Below are 20,989 nucleotides of genomic sequence, written 5' to 3' on the forward strand. Positions count from 1 at the left end.
ATCAAACCTATAGCAAATGAAGATTTGCTAAATAATCCGAGATATTGTTTCCTAAGGTTTATATTTTTTTTACTTAATAATCAAAAGCATGAATTATTTTGGAAATTTTACTAAAGCTAAATAGAAAGTGAGTGTGAAAAAATATTTTTTAAAAACATTCTTCTTTTAACATAAGAGAGCAAAAATATTTTTCAAAAACAAATTGATGATAATGCCTTGTAATACCTTGAAAATAATCTAATTTAATTAAAAAACAATAAAGATATAGCATATCTCATAATTAGAAGTTTAATTCAACCAGCTTTTTTAAATATTGATAATCTAACTAAATTAAATAGTAAGCCAACTTTATTTGATTTTGAAGATTGTGGAAACTATTTTTTATAAGATTTGTTCTCTAATTCTTACATGTAAATTTTGGAAAAGCTAAAATAAGGTTCCATTTTTAAAAAGATATCCCATGATCCTGCAATCAACCAAAGCTAACAATTAATAATATAATAGATATATTGCATGTCTGCTATTAATCTAACTAAGTATTCAAACTAAGAAGTTCAGGAACAATTGTAAATACTAGAAAATTTATACAAAAATAGTATAAAATTAGAATAAAAGAGTTGTAATTTTGTAGAAGCAACAAAAACTATGTTAAAATAAAAGGCTTTAAATATATCTTAATACTACCTTGATAGAAATCCTTAATTAATAAAATACTATTCAGAACTTAACCTAAAATAAAATAAAAATTAGATGTAATTATATAATTATAAAATACTGCAATTAAAGATACAAGAAGGTAAAATTTTTATATTTCATTTATTTTATTAATCTTAAAACAATTATAAAATATACAAAGTAGCTTTAATATGTTACTTGAAAAATGTATCATCAAAATTTTCAGATGTTTTCATAATTAATTTTAAAAAAATTTGAAAATAAATAATAAAATACTTTTTTATTTTTATATTTTACAAGGGAAGAAATAAGGTTTTTAAAAATTTTTTAATTATTTAAATTAAAATTATAACTTAAAATTTATCTATTCTTATAATTTAAAAGCTTAAACTTAGATCAATTAGCCTTATATTTCATTTCCAGAGCAAGATAGTTAAAGCTAAATTGACTTATAAAACTCTTAAAAATCATATGACGAATTTTTAAGAAAATTTTAAAATTTAGAAAATGTAATAATTGAATCAAATTTAATATAAAAAAAGCAGATATTGGAATTCTATAAGAATGATGTGGAGGATTAATTATAATAATAAACTAAATGCTATGAATAAATATAGAATTTAAAAAGTGATAGCCAAAATTAAACAAATTATTACTTTAAAACTGAAGAATACTAACAACTTTAGCTATAAAATGAATAAAATATATAGACTAAATAAATTATAAACAATGAAAAATAATAAAATTTATTAAATGATACTTAAGAATATAAATAAAATATTTAAATAATTTTTTTAGAAAATTAGTCTGCTACCTTTTAATTAAAATCTATCTCAAATGAAATGAAAAAAACTACAAAAACTTAAGATTTTAATTTTCAATCTGGAATGTTTGGATAAGGTAAAAATGATACAACAATTGAAATATTATAATCTTAAAATACTTAAAATGAATTAACATAAGGATTTCAAGAACTTGACAGCTAATCTGATATATCTTATAATTAAAAATAATGGTCATAATTGTACTTCAACTCTTATTTACCTTCATTGTAAAGATTTGGCACGTAGATGAGCAAAATATCGATTAGCAAAACAAATATATCTCAATTATCTAAAATAGGAGAATTAGGAAAGGGAGGATAAGCAACAGTGGAAATTTATTATGATTTTTAATAAAAAAAGAGATACGCACTTAAATATTTTAAATAACAGTAATACTATTAAAATGAAAAATGCTTTCATTAGATAATTGTATAATAAGAAAATAGTTTTTATTTATTCAGTTATATTTGTAAATTGCTTGATTATTCTGATAACGAAAATAAATTGCTTTTTGAAACAGGAATATTCAGTTTATATCAATTAAAGTAGTAAAGACCCATTTAGATAAGTGAACTAGTTGATATATTAAAATCTCTACTTTAATTTAATATCTAAATGAATAAGGCCTATTTGTTTCATGGAGATATAACTCCCTTTAATGCTGTAATATTTTAAGACCAAAACGAATAAAAAGCTTAAAAGATGTTTGGATTTTTTTCATCTGCATCTATCATTTAGATTAAAGTTATCGATTTTGTCACTTATTCAAAATAATGCTCACATTATTACAATTACAAGACAGACTCATTTAAATATATGGATTATGAAAAAACAAATTTAGATTGGAATAAAATTCTCTTTGCAGAGACTTACAGTGTGTGTAAAACAGTTTACTACTTGATGTAGTAAGATCTACAATAACAAGTAGATTAGTTTAATTTAGATATTGATTAAGTTATGAAAATTAGCGAACAAACTTCAATACTTAAAAAATTGATAATATTTTTGAGTATGTTTATTTAAGAGAATAAAGTAAAAACAATATTGTCTTAAGATGGAATATCAGTAGATTTATTAAAGTATTTTTTTTCTCAATTTTTTGGTAAAATAAGTTGTAAAAATAAATATATAAAAATTGAAACTTTGAATTTACTAAAAAATCATCAATGGTAAAATATTACTAATATAAAATAGATGCATTAAACTGATGATATTGAATGCAAAATCATGAAAGCTTTTTACTATAAAAATAAGCTAAATGAGCATTTTTCATTTAACAGCAATGACAGTCTTTAGCAAAAGATAAAAAAAATAGACAATCTATTAGAATAGATATTGATTCTACCTATATATGAAAGTTTTGATAGAAAGTTATTAGCTACTATTTACAATATTGTATAAAATTATCATTAGTTAGCTAATGAGACTCTTGAGTAATTTATTCAACTAGCTTGTTTTCTTTATTCTCATAAACCAGTTGATGACTCCTTTTATGCTCCAATTATTAATAAAATACTTATATATATTAATGATTAACCAATCTAACAGTCCAAATTAATTACATTTATGATAAAAATATTTTAAAATATAAAAGATTAAGTAGGACCTACAGATTATTCAGAATATATGATATAAAATTTGATATAATTAACTCAAAATATAGAAACTCCTTTTTATATTTTTATTTATGAATTTTTCTTTGGCATAGTATTTGACAATTAAGAGGTATTTAAAAAGTTCTCAAAAGAAATGTAAATAAAATTAAAAATAATTTTTTTATTTATTATTTTTAAAAAATAGTTTTTCCTTACTGAAATGTCTCTTATTAAAACCTAATTTGAATAGCTTTTAAAAATACATATTCATGCAATATCAAATATAATTTCATCATATTTATTTAGAGAATGAACATGAATTATTTTGTTCATTATTTTTAGAGTTTCAAGCATTAATTAGAGATCTTGAAACATAATTAGATTACGATACTATTAAATTGTATAATCTGCATTAATCTTTTCTCTAAAAAAATGAAGATTAGAAATTTGAAAAGTGCTATAATACTGAATAGTCTCTCTCTAACAGCTGTAAAAGAATTCAAAAACATTTACAAAATATAGAAAAAAGTCTCATTCATTGACATTAAATATAAATGAATTTCTTTTAAAAGTATTCACCAATTTAAACTTTCTAAAATTTTTAATAATACCCAAAAAATATTCTATTTTTAATTATCAATAAATATTTTGTTTAATCTATTCTGTAGAATTCTTTCAAGTTATATAAAAATATTCATAGATTATAAAAATATTTATTTTATGTTTGGCAATATTTTTACCTAATTCAAACAAACTATAAAAATTATTAATTTAAAATATTTTTTTATTCTCGATTTAAATTTATTAATGATTGATTGCATTAGATTTAATTAATTAATGAATTAATTACAATATTAATATTCTAAAAAAAATCTGTCATTTATCTAAAAGAAAATTTTCTTATTTTTGTTTTTTTTTAGAATGATAAATCAATAAATAATAAGACAGACAAATGTGAAAATAAATTTTTTGTTTACAAGATATTTAAAATTTTTTAATTTTTTCAATACTTTAAAATAAATAGAATGACTTTGATTGTTTTCTCAAAAATTATTATTTAATTAATAAAAATCTAAAAAAATATTTAAAAAAAATTAAAGTTAACATAGAATAAATAAAAATAATAAAATTATTATAATATTTAAAAGTAAATATCATCCGAATAAAAAAATTAATGAGCAAAACGAATCATCATATTCCAAAAAATAGCTTTTACTTGACCTTAGTTAATTAACAATACGCACTATAAAAACATTTTAAAGATATTTTATTTTTATTAAAAAAAATAAACAGTTTTAAAAATAAAAAGAATATTAATTATTTTCTTCTATTTTGTTTGCATATTAGAATTTGACAATTTATTTTACAATTCTCGATTTAAAATTTAAAAATGTAAGCACTAAGAATAGTAATGCTTATTACGTGATTTATATACAAAAAAATTATATACCTTAGATTACAGCATAATAATCAATTATTAGATTATTAATAATCAATTATTAGATTAACAATGAGAGAATGATTCTGGTTTGATATTAAATTATTAATTTAGAAGCCAAGTATGATAATATATTGCATTGAATTAAAGATTAGAGTTTTTAATTCTGTGCACACAATTAATTCATAAAAGAATACTTTAATTTAGAAATTAAAATAAGAAAAATGACAAATTATTTTCTAAAATTAATTTTTTTGTATTAGATAATTGTATTCGTTTATAGCTTATAGCCTTACTCTAATATACAAAGGAAATAGCTTACTCATCAATATGTAATACAGCCTTGTTAAGTATAGCCTGATGAAGTAGCTTATACAACTTAATTTTCCACACTTTTTCCTAATGCTAATCAAGCTCAAAACTTAACTATATCTGGATGGTTTTTATTGTATGGGTACTAATCAAATAATTATGTAATATTTTCGGTTCATGAATAAAACTAATCAGTGATGGCTCTCTTAGTTAATCTTAAAGATAATTAATTCATTTTCAATCTATTGGGAACAAATGGCATTACTCAAAATACTTAAATTAAAGCTAATAGGTGGTTTTTTATGGTTGTTACTCTAAGTTGTATCTCTGGGAATATCTAAGTTAATGGTGGAGCATATTTTTATAATAGTTATATAAATTTGTCTGGCATGTCAAAAGCATATTAAAATTCATATTTGCAATTGTAAAATATGGAATTCAATTCCGGAAATCCTCCTCAAAGATTGAATATCTAACCTTCTTGTTCTTTATACAAATAACTAGCTATTTTAATAGACAGCTATAACTCTATATAATCAACTTCTAAGATTGAAGATTATTTAGCAAAATAGGAGTCCAGTTTAATAATGCATTATGATTATTTTTACTCCTAATAAAATCCAGGAAAATTATTAAGTGATGTTGGAACTAAATATTAGATGCTAAATATACAAGACTAATTGCAAAACAATACTATTTGCTCAACAAACCATTTAGATACGTAAACAATTGAATTAGAAGGATTGAATGAATTTATTTTTTCATTTTTTATTAAATTTGAAAAAATTGCAAGTTTTAATTTTCTAACTCTTTTACTTCCTAATTATTTAGTTACTTTTACATAATATTTTAACTTTATTCAATTTGGATCTGCACAAGTTTAATTCGATATATCCAAGTGGGTTTAAGTAATTATTCATTATAGCTAGTATAGCACTGCACCATTATCTTTAATTATCTCGGGATATGAGTAAAATATGCAGTCCATTTCATTTACTGCTGGCACTTAAGTAGCCCAACTAAAATTTAAATAAGATAGCAATAATAAATATTAGTTAAACCACATCAGAATTTATAAAGGCTCATTAATTTATTCCAATCAAAATTGCTTTCTTTAAAGTGCAGATGGCTCTTGCATACTCTGCAAACAGAATTATCTTTTAGATTTTTAAAACGATATGAGCTGTGTTATTAAAAGTTAAATTAACACAGATACAGAAATAAATGGCATAAAAGATTGGAATCCGCCAAGAAAAATTTGTCCCTTAAAAATGGTAAGTGATAACTCTTCACCAGATGGGTGCAAATGCATAGCTGGGTATTATCTTTAAGGTTAATAATGTGTTTTATGTCCAAGCTATTGCAGATAATGTAGTAACCCAAACGATTGTAACCTAACAAGAGATAGTAGTGGAAATTGTTTAGATCCAAAAGCTTTTGATGATGGTAATCAATGTATACTGCCTTTTTTTATAATCCCTTAAAATAATAAATTTAGATATGTTATGAAAAAACCTGATTTCGGTTAAACTTGCTCTAACATGGATGTTTAGTCAAAATATTAGTATTATGGATCAAATTTTAACTTATAATAAGATGATTCCTTTTTCTTTTCTTTCACTTTATCAGTAATGAGTCTTAATGGTAAAATAAATAAAACTACTCTAGCTTGGATAAAGTAAAGTTCGATTTTTTTACTTGAAATTATTTTAAAATATGTCTCAGACACAAACGGAGTACCTCTACTAACTGTACAATTCAACATAAAAAACAAATTCTTTAAAGACTACGTTTTTTTTATTTCAGATCCAGCGTGGATAGGATTTTGGACTGATAATTATAATTATTTGCTAATATTTAGATCTAATTAAATAAATAATTAATTTTAATTTACTGATACAGATCCGTTTTTTTCTTCTCCAGATTTACAATTCTGCATAGGATATTGCGATTAGCTTATAAATGGTTGTCTATCTTTACTAAGTAATTCTATAACATTTATTAGAAACCTATAATATTCTACCTAGTAAGGTATAGATTAAATGTTTTCGTTATATCAAGATGACTCACCATTAATAGGAATCTACAAATTTGATTAGAAATATTCAAATTTTTTAAAAGAAATAGTTAATTCAGGAACTAATAACCCTAGTGTAAAGCTTATTTTCAGCTAAAATCTTTAAAAATATAACAAATATTAGGGATTTTAAATATCTCAGAGTGTTTAGGCTACTTTAACGTATTCTAGTAATAGTTATGGAATAACAACTATTTCATTAAACCTTGAAATAGACTCAGATTATTAATTTTCTTAATTTTTATTTATTAATCTTTCTTTCCTTACAGGCGGGTACTCATTTTAAGTATTTCTTGTACCTGATTATTTATAAAACGTAATCAGAGTCAGACTCTGTTTTGATTCTTAGTGTTTCTCTACACAACAAGCCGTTCTTCTTTTTGATTAATCTAATTTCTTTTTTTTTACTTTCATTGCAGACTTAAAGTAAATGTATAAATAATACGTGCTCCTATATAAAGTAGATGTTGTCTGCAATTATATTTTAGAGAAATTCACTTTTGCGAGTTAAAAAACAAATTTTCAATTAGGCTTAATAACCTTTGGATCAAACACATCTTCATTTTAAATTTTCTTAGATAATATAAATATTTATAGCTAAAACGGGTTTGTGTATTATGATTTGACTTAAACAGATCCATGTCATATCTATATTAATATTTCTAATACCAAATGTCTCCATTTAAAAAGATAGTACCTTTATTTTAACAATACAATAATTACTTAGTAAAAATGTTCTTAGCTTTCTAAAACCACTTAGAATATACCTGTAATAAATTTAAAAGATTAAACTTGTGATTTAATAATACCTCTATCTCCAACTTAATATTTATGTGGAAATGGACAGTATATTAAAGGCTAATTTGTATGCACTTTATGTAAAGATATAAATGCTAATCCATTAAAATAATGCTTATAGTGTAAATCACATTTTTTTTATGATAAAATAACCTAAGTATGTTAAGAATGTGACTAGCAGTGCTAAGAATGTGTTGATAATAGCAGTTAATGCACTTAATGTTAATACATAAATTAAATTACTCCTTCGTGTGATTGCATTTCTTAGCCTCTAAAAGGATAAAATTCATGTTAATGCAATTATAAGTGTGGTTCTTGTAGTTATTTAAACTCTGATAGTTGCATAACTTGCTCTTCGGATAAGAGAGTTATGCCAAACTGCTTATGTGATAGCTAATATGTTGAAGTAAATAATGAATGCATTAGTTTAAATTGCAGTTCTAAGTGTTAGAGCTGTAACTTAAACGCTAATAACTGCAATAAATGTTCTGTCAATAGAATAAATCCACCACTGTGTAATTGCATGGAAGGCTTTTAGGAAGATTAAAATGGAGTATGCTAGCCCTGTCCAACAGGTACTTTTTTTGACCCTAACTTAAAAAATTGTTAAAGCTGCTCTTCTTAGTGTCTATTTTGTAACTAAAAAGAATGTTTGTAATGTGCTGATGAATTCGAAAAATAAGGATCATAGTGTGTGTGTTAGAATTAGCTTTTGTACTATTTAGACTAAAAAAACGTGCTAAAATGTTTAAAAATGATGGACTTATATTTAAAATCTTCTAAATAAAACAATAAATAATTAATAAAATTTATATTTGATAAAAATCTTCTAAAGTTTAATCTTGAAAATATTGCCCTTAACAAAATAGTTAAAGTTTACATACCTGAAATTCCTGAAACATATTATGATGTTATCAATCCAATTTATGATTTAAATACATTTTAATTAGAGATAAAAATAAATTAGAATTTTTATGCAACCTTGTGTGTAGTTATTATAATCAAAAATTAATTTTTCATAAGTGATGATGAATCATTCATTTTAGGTGATAGCTATGTTAATTTTAAAATGAATGTTGGAATAGGTCCCTTGGTATTAAAAGATGAAAACTTGGATAACTTACATCTTGATAAAATAAATGGATAGTTAAGTGAATTTAAATAGTCTAATTCTGGAATATTTTAAATAATTAACTAATTTTAGATAGTATTTTACTTGTTAAACACTCTTCAACCTATCTCTTTATTCCTTTTACTTGATGTAATTTATCCTCCCTAACTGTATAAGCTATATTAGTTTATAGGAAATTTTGTATTTCCCTAAGTTCCTGATTATTTAGATGAGCCATCCTATTCAAATTTCAGGATTTTAGGTTTCCAAATAGATGGGGTTGATTCTAAATAGCCAAATTTTGGAAAATTTAAAAACTACGGATTTTGTTTAAGTCTTTTAGTAAATATTCCTTTGGCTGTAATAAAATATTTTGTTTTGTTTTCGTCTTTATTGCTAACTATAACAGTACAGCTTAGGCTTTTCTATAAAAACAATTTAGTTTAGAAAATAAAAATTTTTTTAATTTAAAGAATAAATAGTGATAATGAAGTGAGTCTTTCAATAATTACTATCTGCTGCTTTATTTAATTCATAGAAATCAATTAAGACTCTTATATTTATAGATAAGGATTTTATTTGGCTTTAATGTTTTTATCAATGTAAATAGTACTATTCTACTTTAATTATTAAAATGTAACAAAAAATAAAAGTGAGGGTAATGAATATTCTATCCTCTTTACAGAGAGATTAAAATGTAATTCTACACCACTTTAAAAGAGCTACTTTTTGATTTAAAATATAAAGAAATATTTATATGTCTTAATTGTGTGTTCCTTATTCAATTACCCTCTTACTATTTGCATAACTTGTGGAATACTTTTTTTAATTTCTGCTCTCTTGACAGCTTATATGACTCCTTATCATAATAAGCTGAGTAGGTCTGTAAAATTTTTAGGAGAAATAGCTTTATCAGTAACATGGTTTCTCCATATCCCTTTGCTTTCAAAAGAGTAAATTTTTAAATCTTAAGCTATAATTGAAGACAGTGACCTTAAATAGTATTTAGATTTAGGAAACGTTATTCTTGGTTTGTTGCTAGCATATAATCTCTTATTTTTTGTTTAGTTACTCTATGATCTATATAAATATGTTGATAATTTTTTAAAGAAAAAAAAGCTTTAAAACTAAACAGCAGCAAATAATTAGTCTTAATTATCTGAAATGTAATTATTAAAAAAGCCTTGTAAAGGTAATATTATATTATGATCTAAATATTTATTTCTCACTTCTGCTATTAAATAAAATAAAATTTTAAAAATTGTTTAATTTATTTATCATAATAAAAAATATAATTAGTAATTTTATATAATCTTATAATATCTTTATCAACAAATAAATTATCATTTTGTCTAAATAAATTTAAAAATATTGTTTTATTCATTAGTACTATCCAAACTTAAATAATCTAAATATTTATAAAATCTAATAGAATCGTATCTTTAAATCTATATCATACTAAATTCAGAAATAGGTGCATAAAGTAATTATAAGAAATGTTTGGTATTGATTTTAGACATAAATATAATATTAGTAATGAAAATCAAAAATAAAATTCTTAATTTAATATTTTATGTTTTCTTCCATCATATTTTTGATAATCTATTAAAAAATACACAAATTTAGACAAATAAAATAAAAATTTTTTTACTATAGAAATCTTAACCATAGGATTAAATAATGAGTTTAAAAATTAGAATCAATCATACGCAATTAAATAATTTTTCCTGAATTTTATATTATCTTTTTGTTCAGTAAAATTTGTCTCAAAATTTAACTTATCAAGCAAAATTTAATTCTTTGTAATAATTAATCAATAAATAAACAAAATTTGGCATTTTTTTCAAATAAAACACTATAATTACATTTTGATAATTATTTTCTATAAATCTACAATTTAAATATCTAAATATTACAAAAATAATGCCAAAAAGTAATAAATTTTATAGAACTAAATTAAGTGTTTGTTCAAATTTCAAATTATTTTTTATTATTTTTGTATTTTGAAAAATAAACCTTGATTAGATAGAAATGCTTGAAATAATTAATTATTATTCAAGCATCTTCTTTTATTAAATTGCGTGATTAATTTGCTTAAGAGAAATAAATAATTCTTCAATTCAATCAAAATAATAAATTTTTCAAAAATGAATAATGATATAATGAAGGAATTAAATTTGAAATTTGTATGTTTTAATCAAATGATTCAAAAATTTTATTGACTGGATTTAAAGTTTGTAATCATTTATAATAAAAAATAATTAATTTATTTAATTTATTGGTTTCAAAATAAGATATCTACAGTCTTAATAATAATAATAATAAAAATAGCAATAGCTGTAAAGCAATCAAACAAGAAACAAATAAATTGCTAGTTGAAACATTATTTTCCATAAAATGAAATCAAATTATTCTTAGAGCAAGTAAAGCTAATAAAAAGACCAATAAGGTAGTGCTTAGGAATGTAAAAAGATCATGACAGAAAAGATCATGTAAGAGATCTAAAACTTGTCATTAGATGAGACAAATAAAATCAAGAAAAAAAACTAAGATGCTTTAAAGAAATATACAGCAGAATCTGAATAAAACTACTTAGAATTCAAAAAGCTAGTTGAGTCCTTAAAAAAAGAAGTTATAGGTAAAAAAAAATTAACATATAAATTTATAATAGTTAATATGAACATCTATTATTTAAATATACAATAGAATATGCTTAAGTGATTCTTGATTGTCCAAAGATAGACAAAAAGACCAAAGTTTATGCAGAAAACTTGTAGCAATAAAGCTCTGAACATTTAAAAAAGCTATAGGATATTTTAAGAAACAAGAATGTTAACATATATGTTAACTAATTCTTCAGCAACAGACATATTTATATTCTATAACGTATTAATAAGAGTAAAAAAGATATTGAAGTTTTGATGAAGGCAGGATGCTGTGGTGGTAGCTAGTAATTTGTTGTTTACGATTAAAATAAATGAAAAAGAATATTTTTAAATCAAAATAATTTTGAGAAAATGGATAAAAAATTTTAATTCATGGATAAAGTTAAAAAAATTGTTTCATTCAAAATTAGCATGAAGTCTAAATAAAAATAATCTACTTTGATTAATTTTTTTTTTTGAATTTGCCTAAAAATATTATTTATTAAAAGACAAAAGTAAGCTCTTTCTATTGACGTACCTGAAAACTTTTATCTATGCTTGCACTTCTTAGAATTTCTTTCACAAACTCAAGCTTGTCCTCCTAAAATAGAGTATCCTCAATTAGATGCTGACTTTGATTCATTTTAGTTCAGGATATAGGAATTGATTGACAAATATTTCCCTACTGATACAGAAGTTAAGTTTGTAGAAATAGAGAAGGAGGTAATTAAAAAAGAAGTAGAAATCAGATAAGTGGAGATACCTAAGGTAGAATATATTAAAGTAGATTCTAAGTAGGATGATCTTGTAGGTAAAGGCCACGAATACGTGTACGGCATAGGAACACCTCAATAAGTCAAAAGAGGCCTTGAATTGTATAAGTAAGAAGCAAAGGGTAATAATTGTAGAGCATTTAATAGTCTTGGTCAGGTTTATTTTGAAGGCAAAGTAGTTGAACAAGATTTAAACTAAGCCTATGATTACTATTTGAAATCTGCTGGCTTAGGTGATTTAGAAGGTATTTATCAAATTGGCTAGTTCTATGAAGTAATTTTTATTTTTATTTTTTAATCCAAATAAAAATGTTTTTTTATAACAATTACAGAGAGGCTATATTAGTAAGGTCACAAATAAGGAATATAGTTAGGATGAGCTTATAAAATCTGCTATCGAATAATATAAGAAAGCAAGTTAAAATAAAAATAAGGACACATTGCATTAAAATGCTATTGTAGATTTAGGATATTTTTATGAAAACGGAGTCAGAGACTCTAATGGCAATTTTATTATAGTTTAAAATATATAAGAAGCTAGCAAGTTATATGAATGTGTTGACAAACAAAATTGCCCTAGAGCATTGAATAATCTAGGTACTTTGTGCTTAAAAAACAATTAGAAAGTAACTTATTTTTGTGAATCTTAAATTAGATATAGAAATAGTATTTGCATTTTAATTAATCTAATTATAATTAAATTAATAAAAGGAAAGAGCTTTGAGAAACTTTGAAGAAGCAGATAGGTTAGGATATCCTGCAGCAACTATGAATCTAGGTATTTGCTACTTAAAAGGAATAGCAGTTCATACAGATATAAACAAAGCTATGAAATTACTTAAAAAAGCAGCTAGGAAAGGAAATTAAGAATCAAAACTTTAATATTGTTATTATCTTTTGTAATAAGCTAGTGATGAAAACAATGAGTAAGAATATTTCTAAGCTGCTACTTACCTCAGAGAAATACTCACAACTTAACCTTAAAACTCAGATGCCCTTCTTTATTTGGGTTTCTTACATGAACTCGGTTTAGGAGTTACACCTGATTACAAAACATCTTTAAAATATTACTTGTAAATTCAAATTATTTTAATGATTTTAAATATTTAATAATATCATAAAAACTAGCTAATCTGCTGAGTAGAATAATGATAAAGCACTAACAAAGCTAGGAGACATTTACTTCTCAGGTAAAATTATTTTAATTTAAATAAAATTTCTTATAGTTTATTTAATGAACAGGTGCTTTGCTTCCTAAAAATGTACCAAAAGCTATATATTACTATGAAAAGGCTGCCAGTTTTGGTAATTCAACAGCATTAATCAATTTAGGGTAAATTAAATAACCAAATTAAAATAGAATGTCATGAAATAATTTATTTAAAAATAATAGAGCTATTTATGAAGAAGGATATGATGGAAATCTACCTGATTACGATAAGGCTTATGAATTATACTTGTAGGCTGCAAATAATGGTTCTGCTGAAGCTTGGACTCATATTGGTTTAATGATTGAAATGGGTAGAAAAAAAGATTGTAAAGCTAGTGATGGATATTAGGCTTACTTGAAGGCTTCATAATTGGGTGATATAAATTCAATTTAAATTCTTAAAGACAAGGTGGATATCCTGCAAAATAATGAAATTAATTTATAATTTTAAAATGAAGAAGAAGAAGAGTAATTCCGTGTTCTAAGATAAAATTAATTACAAATTTTACAAAGTCACAGATAAATTTCTGAACTACAATAAATAAACTAGTCAAAAGCATCTAAAGTTTAAGAAAACTATGATACTCCCACAGCCATAGGATTAAATTATTAAAACTGGGAAAACTAAAACTTATAAAACTTTAAAAAATGAAAATAGTGCAAACAAAATACAAACAAATACACAAAATATATTAATTTATTTTCAAAACCATCAATAGAGTTATTTATATTATTTATATATTTATACAACTTTATTTGAAAATATTTTCATATATTATTCATAAATTAGCTTACTAAATTTATTTTACCTTTTAAAAATATATTTTTTATTACTAAGTTAAATAGCACATAAAATAATATTTAAATTCTTCATATTAACTAAATTAAGATAATTAAATATTTAAGAAGTTTTCCAAATATTTTTTTTCTTAAAATTATAAAAACTAATTTCATTTTATTTGCTAATTTATACTTACTTAACTTTCTTTTCATTTATTATTTTTACTTTTTTTATTTTCTTCTAATAATAGAAAATTTGGTTAATAATAAAACCAATAAAAATTTTTTAAGACTTAAAAATTGATTAATAGTTTTCTAGATATTTCGAAATAATATTTTGGTTTATTTAATATCCAAAAAAAATTAATAAATTATTTACTTACATACTTTAAATTAGAAAATATAAAAATTTAACTTTCAAATATTAATTTAATTTAGAATGATTGATCTTTTCTAAAATTTATTTTCTTTCAATTAAAAAAAAATTAGTTTTTATTTTATTTTTTAATTTATTCCATTCATTTTTTTTTATACCTTTTAAAATTTTCTTTTAATAAAAGAAAAAAATTGCTTATTATATCATTGATACACATTTTTAAAGTTCTTAATACTTATCGAATGCATGGCTTTAAATATTTATCAATAATTTTATTGATATTTTGAAATAATATTTTACTGTATTTAATATTCGAAAAATATTAACTAATTAATTATTTTTTACTTTAAATTATAAAATAAAAAATTTAACTCTAAAAATTGTTTTCAATTTTAATGTTTTCTTCTCAACTCATATTTGCTATTTAAAATTTATTTGCACTTGTTTAATATTTTTTATTTGAGTATTTATAAACTAAATGCAAAATTTTTCTTAAAAGGTTTAAGTTTTTTTTTTTTAAAGGTTTTTTATTTAATTTAATAAAAAATGATTATCTGTTTCAAATTTTTTCAAATATAATTAAGAGATTATATTTTGATTACTTTTAAATATAAAAATTAAGTAAATTAAATTTATACTCATTTAAAATTACGAATAATTTTTGTTTGTAAAAATGATCTCTAAATATTCAAATAAATCAAGTCTATAATAAAAAAATGAAAGAATAGCATTTTATTCCAATGATTTAATTTAATTTAGATTTTTATAAGTAATAGCAATATAATGATAAAATATATCCAAAATAAAATGAGGAGATTCTAAAATAAGGAGATAACATCGCTTATTAAATGATTTACACTAAAGGAATTAAATTTCTTAAAATATATAATTTTATTAATAAGCTTAATAAATAGTCAATAAATCTAGGGATTTAAATAAATTTTTGAAAAATCTAAAATTTATAATATGAAGATAAATAAATAGGTTGGTTCTCATGTATACAAATACCAACAGAAAAAATAAGTTAAAAGGATACGCTAAAATATGTATTTATTTATTATGATAGAGATAGTACATGAATTCTTATTGTTTGAAGATATTTAATATAATTAGAAAAAGAAAAATAAAAAATAAGTCAAATGAAATAAAATACAAATAAAACATAAATTTCGAATTGAGATGTTTGCATGTATTTATATTAATTTATTTATTAATTAATTAATTGATACAAGATTTATTGATAGCTGTTTTCATTCATTTATTTATTTATTTGCTTATTTATTTGATCATATATACATACATAAATTAAATGAGTTTCATGTGTTTTTATTTATGAATTGCAATTATATTTTAATTGATATTAGATATATTTAAATAAAAAATCAAAATGAATATCATACACAATTTATCTATCTATCTATCTAATTATCTTTAATTAAATGTATTTATATTTCATTGTGAAAACAAAAACAAAATATAAACAAAATTAAATCAATAGTAAATTGAAACAAAGCAGCTATTGTTAAACGAAAAGTAAGGGTTCATAGCTCCATTAAATATCTGAAGCGTATAGGCAAAGGGCAGCATATTTTTGCAAAAGCAACAAAAGAATATCAGAATCATAATGAATAATAATTCAAGAGAACAAGTTATGATAGATTTGAAAAGCAATCCCTTAATCAGTAGATTTTTTGCAGGATGGACTCCTACGAAGGCTATCAGTTTTGCATAAAATCTCCTAATAATAGGAATAGGTGTAGCCAATAAATTACTGATAAACAATACTCCAGATGAAGCATTTAATAAGCTTAATAGAATGGCATGTAAATTATTAAGCATTTTGCATTTTAAATTACGCTTGAACTCGCTTAAATTTACCACCCAACATCTTTAGTTGTTTTCAAATCAACTATAATGGCTGGTTTTGACTTTTTAAACAAAATTTGTAAAAGATAACGCCTTAATTTTGAAAAATTTATTTAATTTTTTTGTAATAAATTTAAAATTTTATAATTATAATAACAGAGAATGTTTAAATGTAGAATCTAAATTTAAATAAATATGGAAGCACTCCAAATTGTAACCTCAGTGATGAAGTTGCTTAGCAGTATAAAAGCGAGAATGCTTCAAGAAAGAAATATTTCGATAAAAATTAATAGCAGCATTAGTATAACTTTAATGACAATAATGACTATTAAGACTAAGCACTTAAGTAAAAATTAAAAAATGAATATAATTAGGTTAAGAATTAGATAGAAATGTTAAATTAAAGGCTAGACTAGCACCCTTAGCACCATTAAAATTAATTGTAATTAATTTGCAGACCTTCTAACATTAATTTTTAAATATTTAGTTTTTCTTAAAAGGCAATCAAACCAATATAAATAAATAAATAAATCAATCAATATATCTATAAACTGCTCAATAACAAGCAAAAAATCAATATCAGGCCAGTCAAAATTTTCAAAAATAAACAAGCAAAAACAAAATTTCAAAATATAAAATTTTGATTTATTTATAAAGTTTTCTACTATTATTTTTTTTTTAAATTGGATTTACAAAAAATTTAAATATCAAAATCCACAAGCTATAGTCTTTATAATCAGCAAGATTAATTCATTTGTATAAAATAGTATTTCTGCAAGTCCAGATTACATAGAAGATAACTAAGATTTGAATTAAACCCAAAGAGGCAGACGCACAAAAAAAACCAAATAAAAAATAACTCCTAAGGTATATATATATACTTACTTAATTTAAATTCAAAAATAATTGTATTTTGTCCTCTTAAATATTTTAAAAAACCTTCAAATTACAATTTTTACTGGACATTTTGTTTAGATATTTTAAACAAAAAACTTATTTTAAATTTTTTAAAGAAGCTTTTGTATAAAAATAATTTCAAAAATAGAATTAATTCAGTTTAGCATCAAGTTACTTTTTTTTAATTAATTTTTAAAAAAGTTATTGCAGATTGTTGTAAAATTTTTGAATATTTGTTACAGTTAAATAAAAAAGCATCATAAAATACAAAGTATTATTTTGAATAGAACTCAAAAATATTTATTCTTATTCAATTCAAATAGCTTTAGTCTTTTTAATTAAAACGACATTTATTTTAATTAAATAAAAACACAGAATCAATCCAACCCTTCTTAAAAAAAATATATTTAATTATTTAATACATTTTATCTAAACAAACAAATGAACCATAATATAAAAGCCACAAAAGCTTTGACCACTTTTATAAGGTGAGTTAATTTAAAGATATTGATAAATAAATGTGAAATATTTTTAAATGTAATTAAAGTTATTAATAAATACAGAAAATTTGATAAAAAATTTATTAAAATAGATTTATTTAATTAAAGAATTACTATTGAATATTATATATTAATTAATTATATTTATTTAGATTACTGAGAGTCCTCCTCCTCCTTAGTAGATTACAGTCATTAGAAATATTTCAGGACCTAAACCGCATTTAAATGATGGAGCTATTAAATAGTGTTTACAAATAGATGATGATGAAGATATCGCTTATCCACATTCTTAAAATGATATTAGAAGAGGATTGAGCCCTTAGCAATATTAAAATAATTAACCTTATATCTCGGCAAGCAACTAATTTATGAGATCATCAGGGATGTATAATGACTATGATATGAATTCTTCTAAAGGTATGTAACAATAGCAAATTAAATCTCCTGAAAGATTGAGTGATGCATACTTTAGCACAGGATCAAATTTCCGTGTACCGTCTAAGAAAGATAAAAGGAATGGCAGCAAAGAAAGATTATAAAAAAGAAATAATCACAATCTAGGAGCTTCTCCTAAGTAGAGAAACACTTCTTAGTAATTAGGAAGTGTTAGAAGTGATAAGAAGAAACCATAGTATTTATAGAACGTTGAATCACGTATAAAGGGTGATATTTAAGCTCATAGAGACTAATACCAAAACCAAGATTAAAATTAACAATAAGAAAACGAGAATTTTGAAGACTTTAAATATATGATGAATGAAGGAAACAATTAAAATAATCTTAACTTAGAAAAAGATGAAGATGATAAAAATTAAGAAGATGGATAAAACAATTAAACTACAGGAAATAATAAAGCAGAGGAGAATGTAGTTGAAATGGGTGTTCATTTTTCTAAAACTGCCCAAAAGAAGTATTATGAAAAATTAGAAAAAGAAAAGTAAAAGGAGCTGTAAAAGGAAGGTGAAAAAAAGAATTAGTATATTTAGCAACAATAGTTATAGCAATAGCAATAGCAATTACAAAATTACTAAGTTTAGTACAATCCTCATTAGCAAGAATAGTATTACAGAAGTATGGCGGCTGCTGCAGGTGGATATAATTCATTATCACCTCTATCCCATTAAAATCCTCTAAGCGCATAAAATTTACTTTAACATAATTAAAATACTTTGATCGGCAGTGATAGTAATAGAATAGGACTAAATGGCAATTAAGAAAATATTGGTAGTGGTCCAATCACTTCTTAAAAAAATACTATTTATGGTGGTTATGCAAATGGGACTATGTAAGACAGAAATAAAAAAAATATGTATGAGAATGCAAATAGCTTTTTATCTTCACCTTTAATGAGATAATTCATAGAAGATGATGAAGATGAGGATATAAATTAAAATTATGAAAACGACTAGATCAACTAAAGAGAAGATGTGAGAGAGTATGATGATTTTGTTTACCCTTTTGCTTCTCCCACCAACAGAAACACTCAATAGAATATCTACTCTAGCAACACTATGAAATAAAGCTATATTAATTAGAATAATCCTTACTATAATTCTATGTAAATGGATCCTTGGAGACAATCAACTGGAAGTAGAGTTGGATTTAATTAGAATCCCAATTCAAATCAGACAACATAGAATAATTTCTACAATTAACAATCAATTGATTCAACATTTGGAGGAGGAGTTGGACCAAATTAAAATTCTTAATAGTAATTGCCTTCCTTCAATCCTAGTGTTGAATAGTAAAATTTCTAAAACAATCCAGAAGCTATTTTATCTGCAAACACAGCATCATTTAGACAGTAATAACAGTAATATCTAAAGCAACCTAATAAGAATACTTAAACAGCAAGAAATAGTCAAATATAGTAGTAATATCCTTAGGCAAGCAATCAAAAATCTTTAAAATTTAGTAAAAATAATAAACAAAATGGAAACAACGGTAAAATAGTGTAAAATTAAAATCCCAGTGCTTAACCAGTCTCGATGGTAGGTGAAGATAACGCTGAAAATGTAAGCGATTTTGAGCCAAGGTAATCAACTTTTATAACAACACAATATAAATATGACAGTGGCTAAAAAAATAACTCTTTCACTTGGGGTTAACAAAACTAAAGTAAATATCCAGCTGCCTACAGAAATGAAGAATTGTTTAGAGGTTATTAATTCATTCATTCATTCATTCATTCATTAAAATCTTGCATTTTATTTATTTATTTATTAAATTTAATATTCATTGCATTAAAATATATTTTTTATTTAAAATAGAATCAATTAATAACAATTCAGACTTTACTTTACCTAATGAAGAAGTTCAACAATACTTAAAAGAATTATAAAATTTTAACCAAAAATGAACAAATGAATAAATGATTTTAAAAATTTTTGATAATCTACAGAAAATAAAATAAATTTATTAACTATCTTATAGTTTGCTTGCTTATAAGCAGCTAGTTAGTATTTTATTAGTTTTCTAGAAATAAATTTTCTACCTCTTTTAAATAAAATTATTAAACAACCATAAACCTATCTATCTATCTACCTACCTACCTAGCTATCTATCTATCTACTTTGATAAATTTTTAATTATAAAAAACTATAAACTTATTAATCTTAATTTTTCTTTAAACCTATCTAATTAATTTTCTTAAAAGAAAACTAATTATTTATTTTATATGTTTTTATATTTTCTATTCTTAAATTAACATCTTTTTTAACAATTTTATTTTATTATTTTCTCTTGATATGTTTATTTTCAGCAAACGAAATTAAACATGAAATTAAACATAAAATTAAACAAAAAGCAATATTGAAAAACAGTAAATTAAATTAATAAAAATTTTTTATTTTTTGTACTTTTAAAATTATTTTCTTTTTATTTTAAATTGATTAACAAAAAATAATAATTTAATTTTGAATCTACTTCAATAAAGAAGACTTTTTAATAAAAGAAATGAAAATAATTAATTTAAAATTTTTTTATTTTTATTAAATTAAATATCATTTTTTCAATAGATTTTAACAAATTATTTAATTTTTCTTGCTGAATTTATAAAATAAGTTGGATTGAAAAGAATAATTATTTTTATTTTAAATAAAATACAAAATTT

General features: G+C 22.4%; 4 protein-coding genes across 4 annotated transcripts; all 4 read left to right on the forward strand. All coding sequences in view use genetic code 6, as the record gives it.

Moving 5' to 3' along the window:
- Positions 1-157: 157 nt before the first annotated feature.
- TTHERM_000312679 (hypothetical protein) lies at positions 158-1,889 on the forward strand. The gene is made up of 2 exons (XM_012799732.1): positions 158-796; positions 1,060-1,889. The coding sequence occupies exons 1-2, from the start codon at positions 206-208 to the stop codon at positions 1,519-1,521; spliced, it is 1,053 nt and encodes a 350-aa protein (XP_012655186.1). The 5' UTR covers positions 158-205; the 3' UTR covers positions 1,522-1,889.
- Positions 1,890-4,750: 2,861 nt separating this feature from the next.
- Positions 4,751-10,065, forward strand: TTHERM_00312680 (bowman-birk serine protease inhibitor family protein). Its single transcript, XM_001033449.2, has one exon. It carries the CDS (start codon positions 4,757-4,759, stop codon positions 10,037-10,039), a length of 5,283 nt encoding a protein of 1,760 aa, XP_001033449.2. The 5' UTR covers positions 4,751-4,756; the 3' UTR covers positions 10,040-10,065.
- Positions 10,066-11,227: 1,162 nt separating this feature from the next.
- Positions 11,228-14,110, forward strand: TTHERM_00312690 (Sel1 domain protein; the record flags this gene model as incomplete). The annotated part of the gene is made up of 8 exons (XM_001033450.1): positions 11,228-11,468; positions 11,537-11,780; positions 11,985-12,522; positions 12,581-12,874; positions 12,960-13,321; positions 13,377-13,438; positions 13,491-13,581; positions 13,642-14,110. The coding sequence occupies 8 exons, from the start codon at positions 11,228-11,230 to the stop codon at positions 14,108-14,110; spliced, it is 2,301 nt and encodes a 766-aa protein (XP_001033450.1).
- A 2,128-nt stretch (positions 14,111-16,238) lies between these two features.
- Positions 16,239-20,236, forward strand: TTHERM_00312710 (hypothetical protein; the record flags this gene model as incomplete). Its single annotated transcript, XM_001033452.2, has 5 exons — positions 16,239-16,437; positions 16,640-16,922; positions 17,248-17,347; positions 18,030-20,037; positions 20,148-20,236. 5 exons carry the CDS (start codon positions 16,239-16,241, stop codon positions 20,234-20,236), a joined length of 2,679 nt encoding a protein of 892 aa, XP_001033452.2.
- Between the last annotated feature and the right edge of the window lie 753 nt (positions 20,237-20,989).

Source organism: Tetrahymena thermophila, assembly GCF_000189635.1.
Source record: "Tetrahymena thermophila SB210 genomic scaffold scf_8254431, whole genome shotgun sequence".
Lineage (NCBI taxonomy): Eukaryota > Ciliophora > Oligohymenophorea > Hymenostomatida > Tetrahymenidae > Tetrahymena > Tetrahymena thermophila.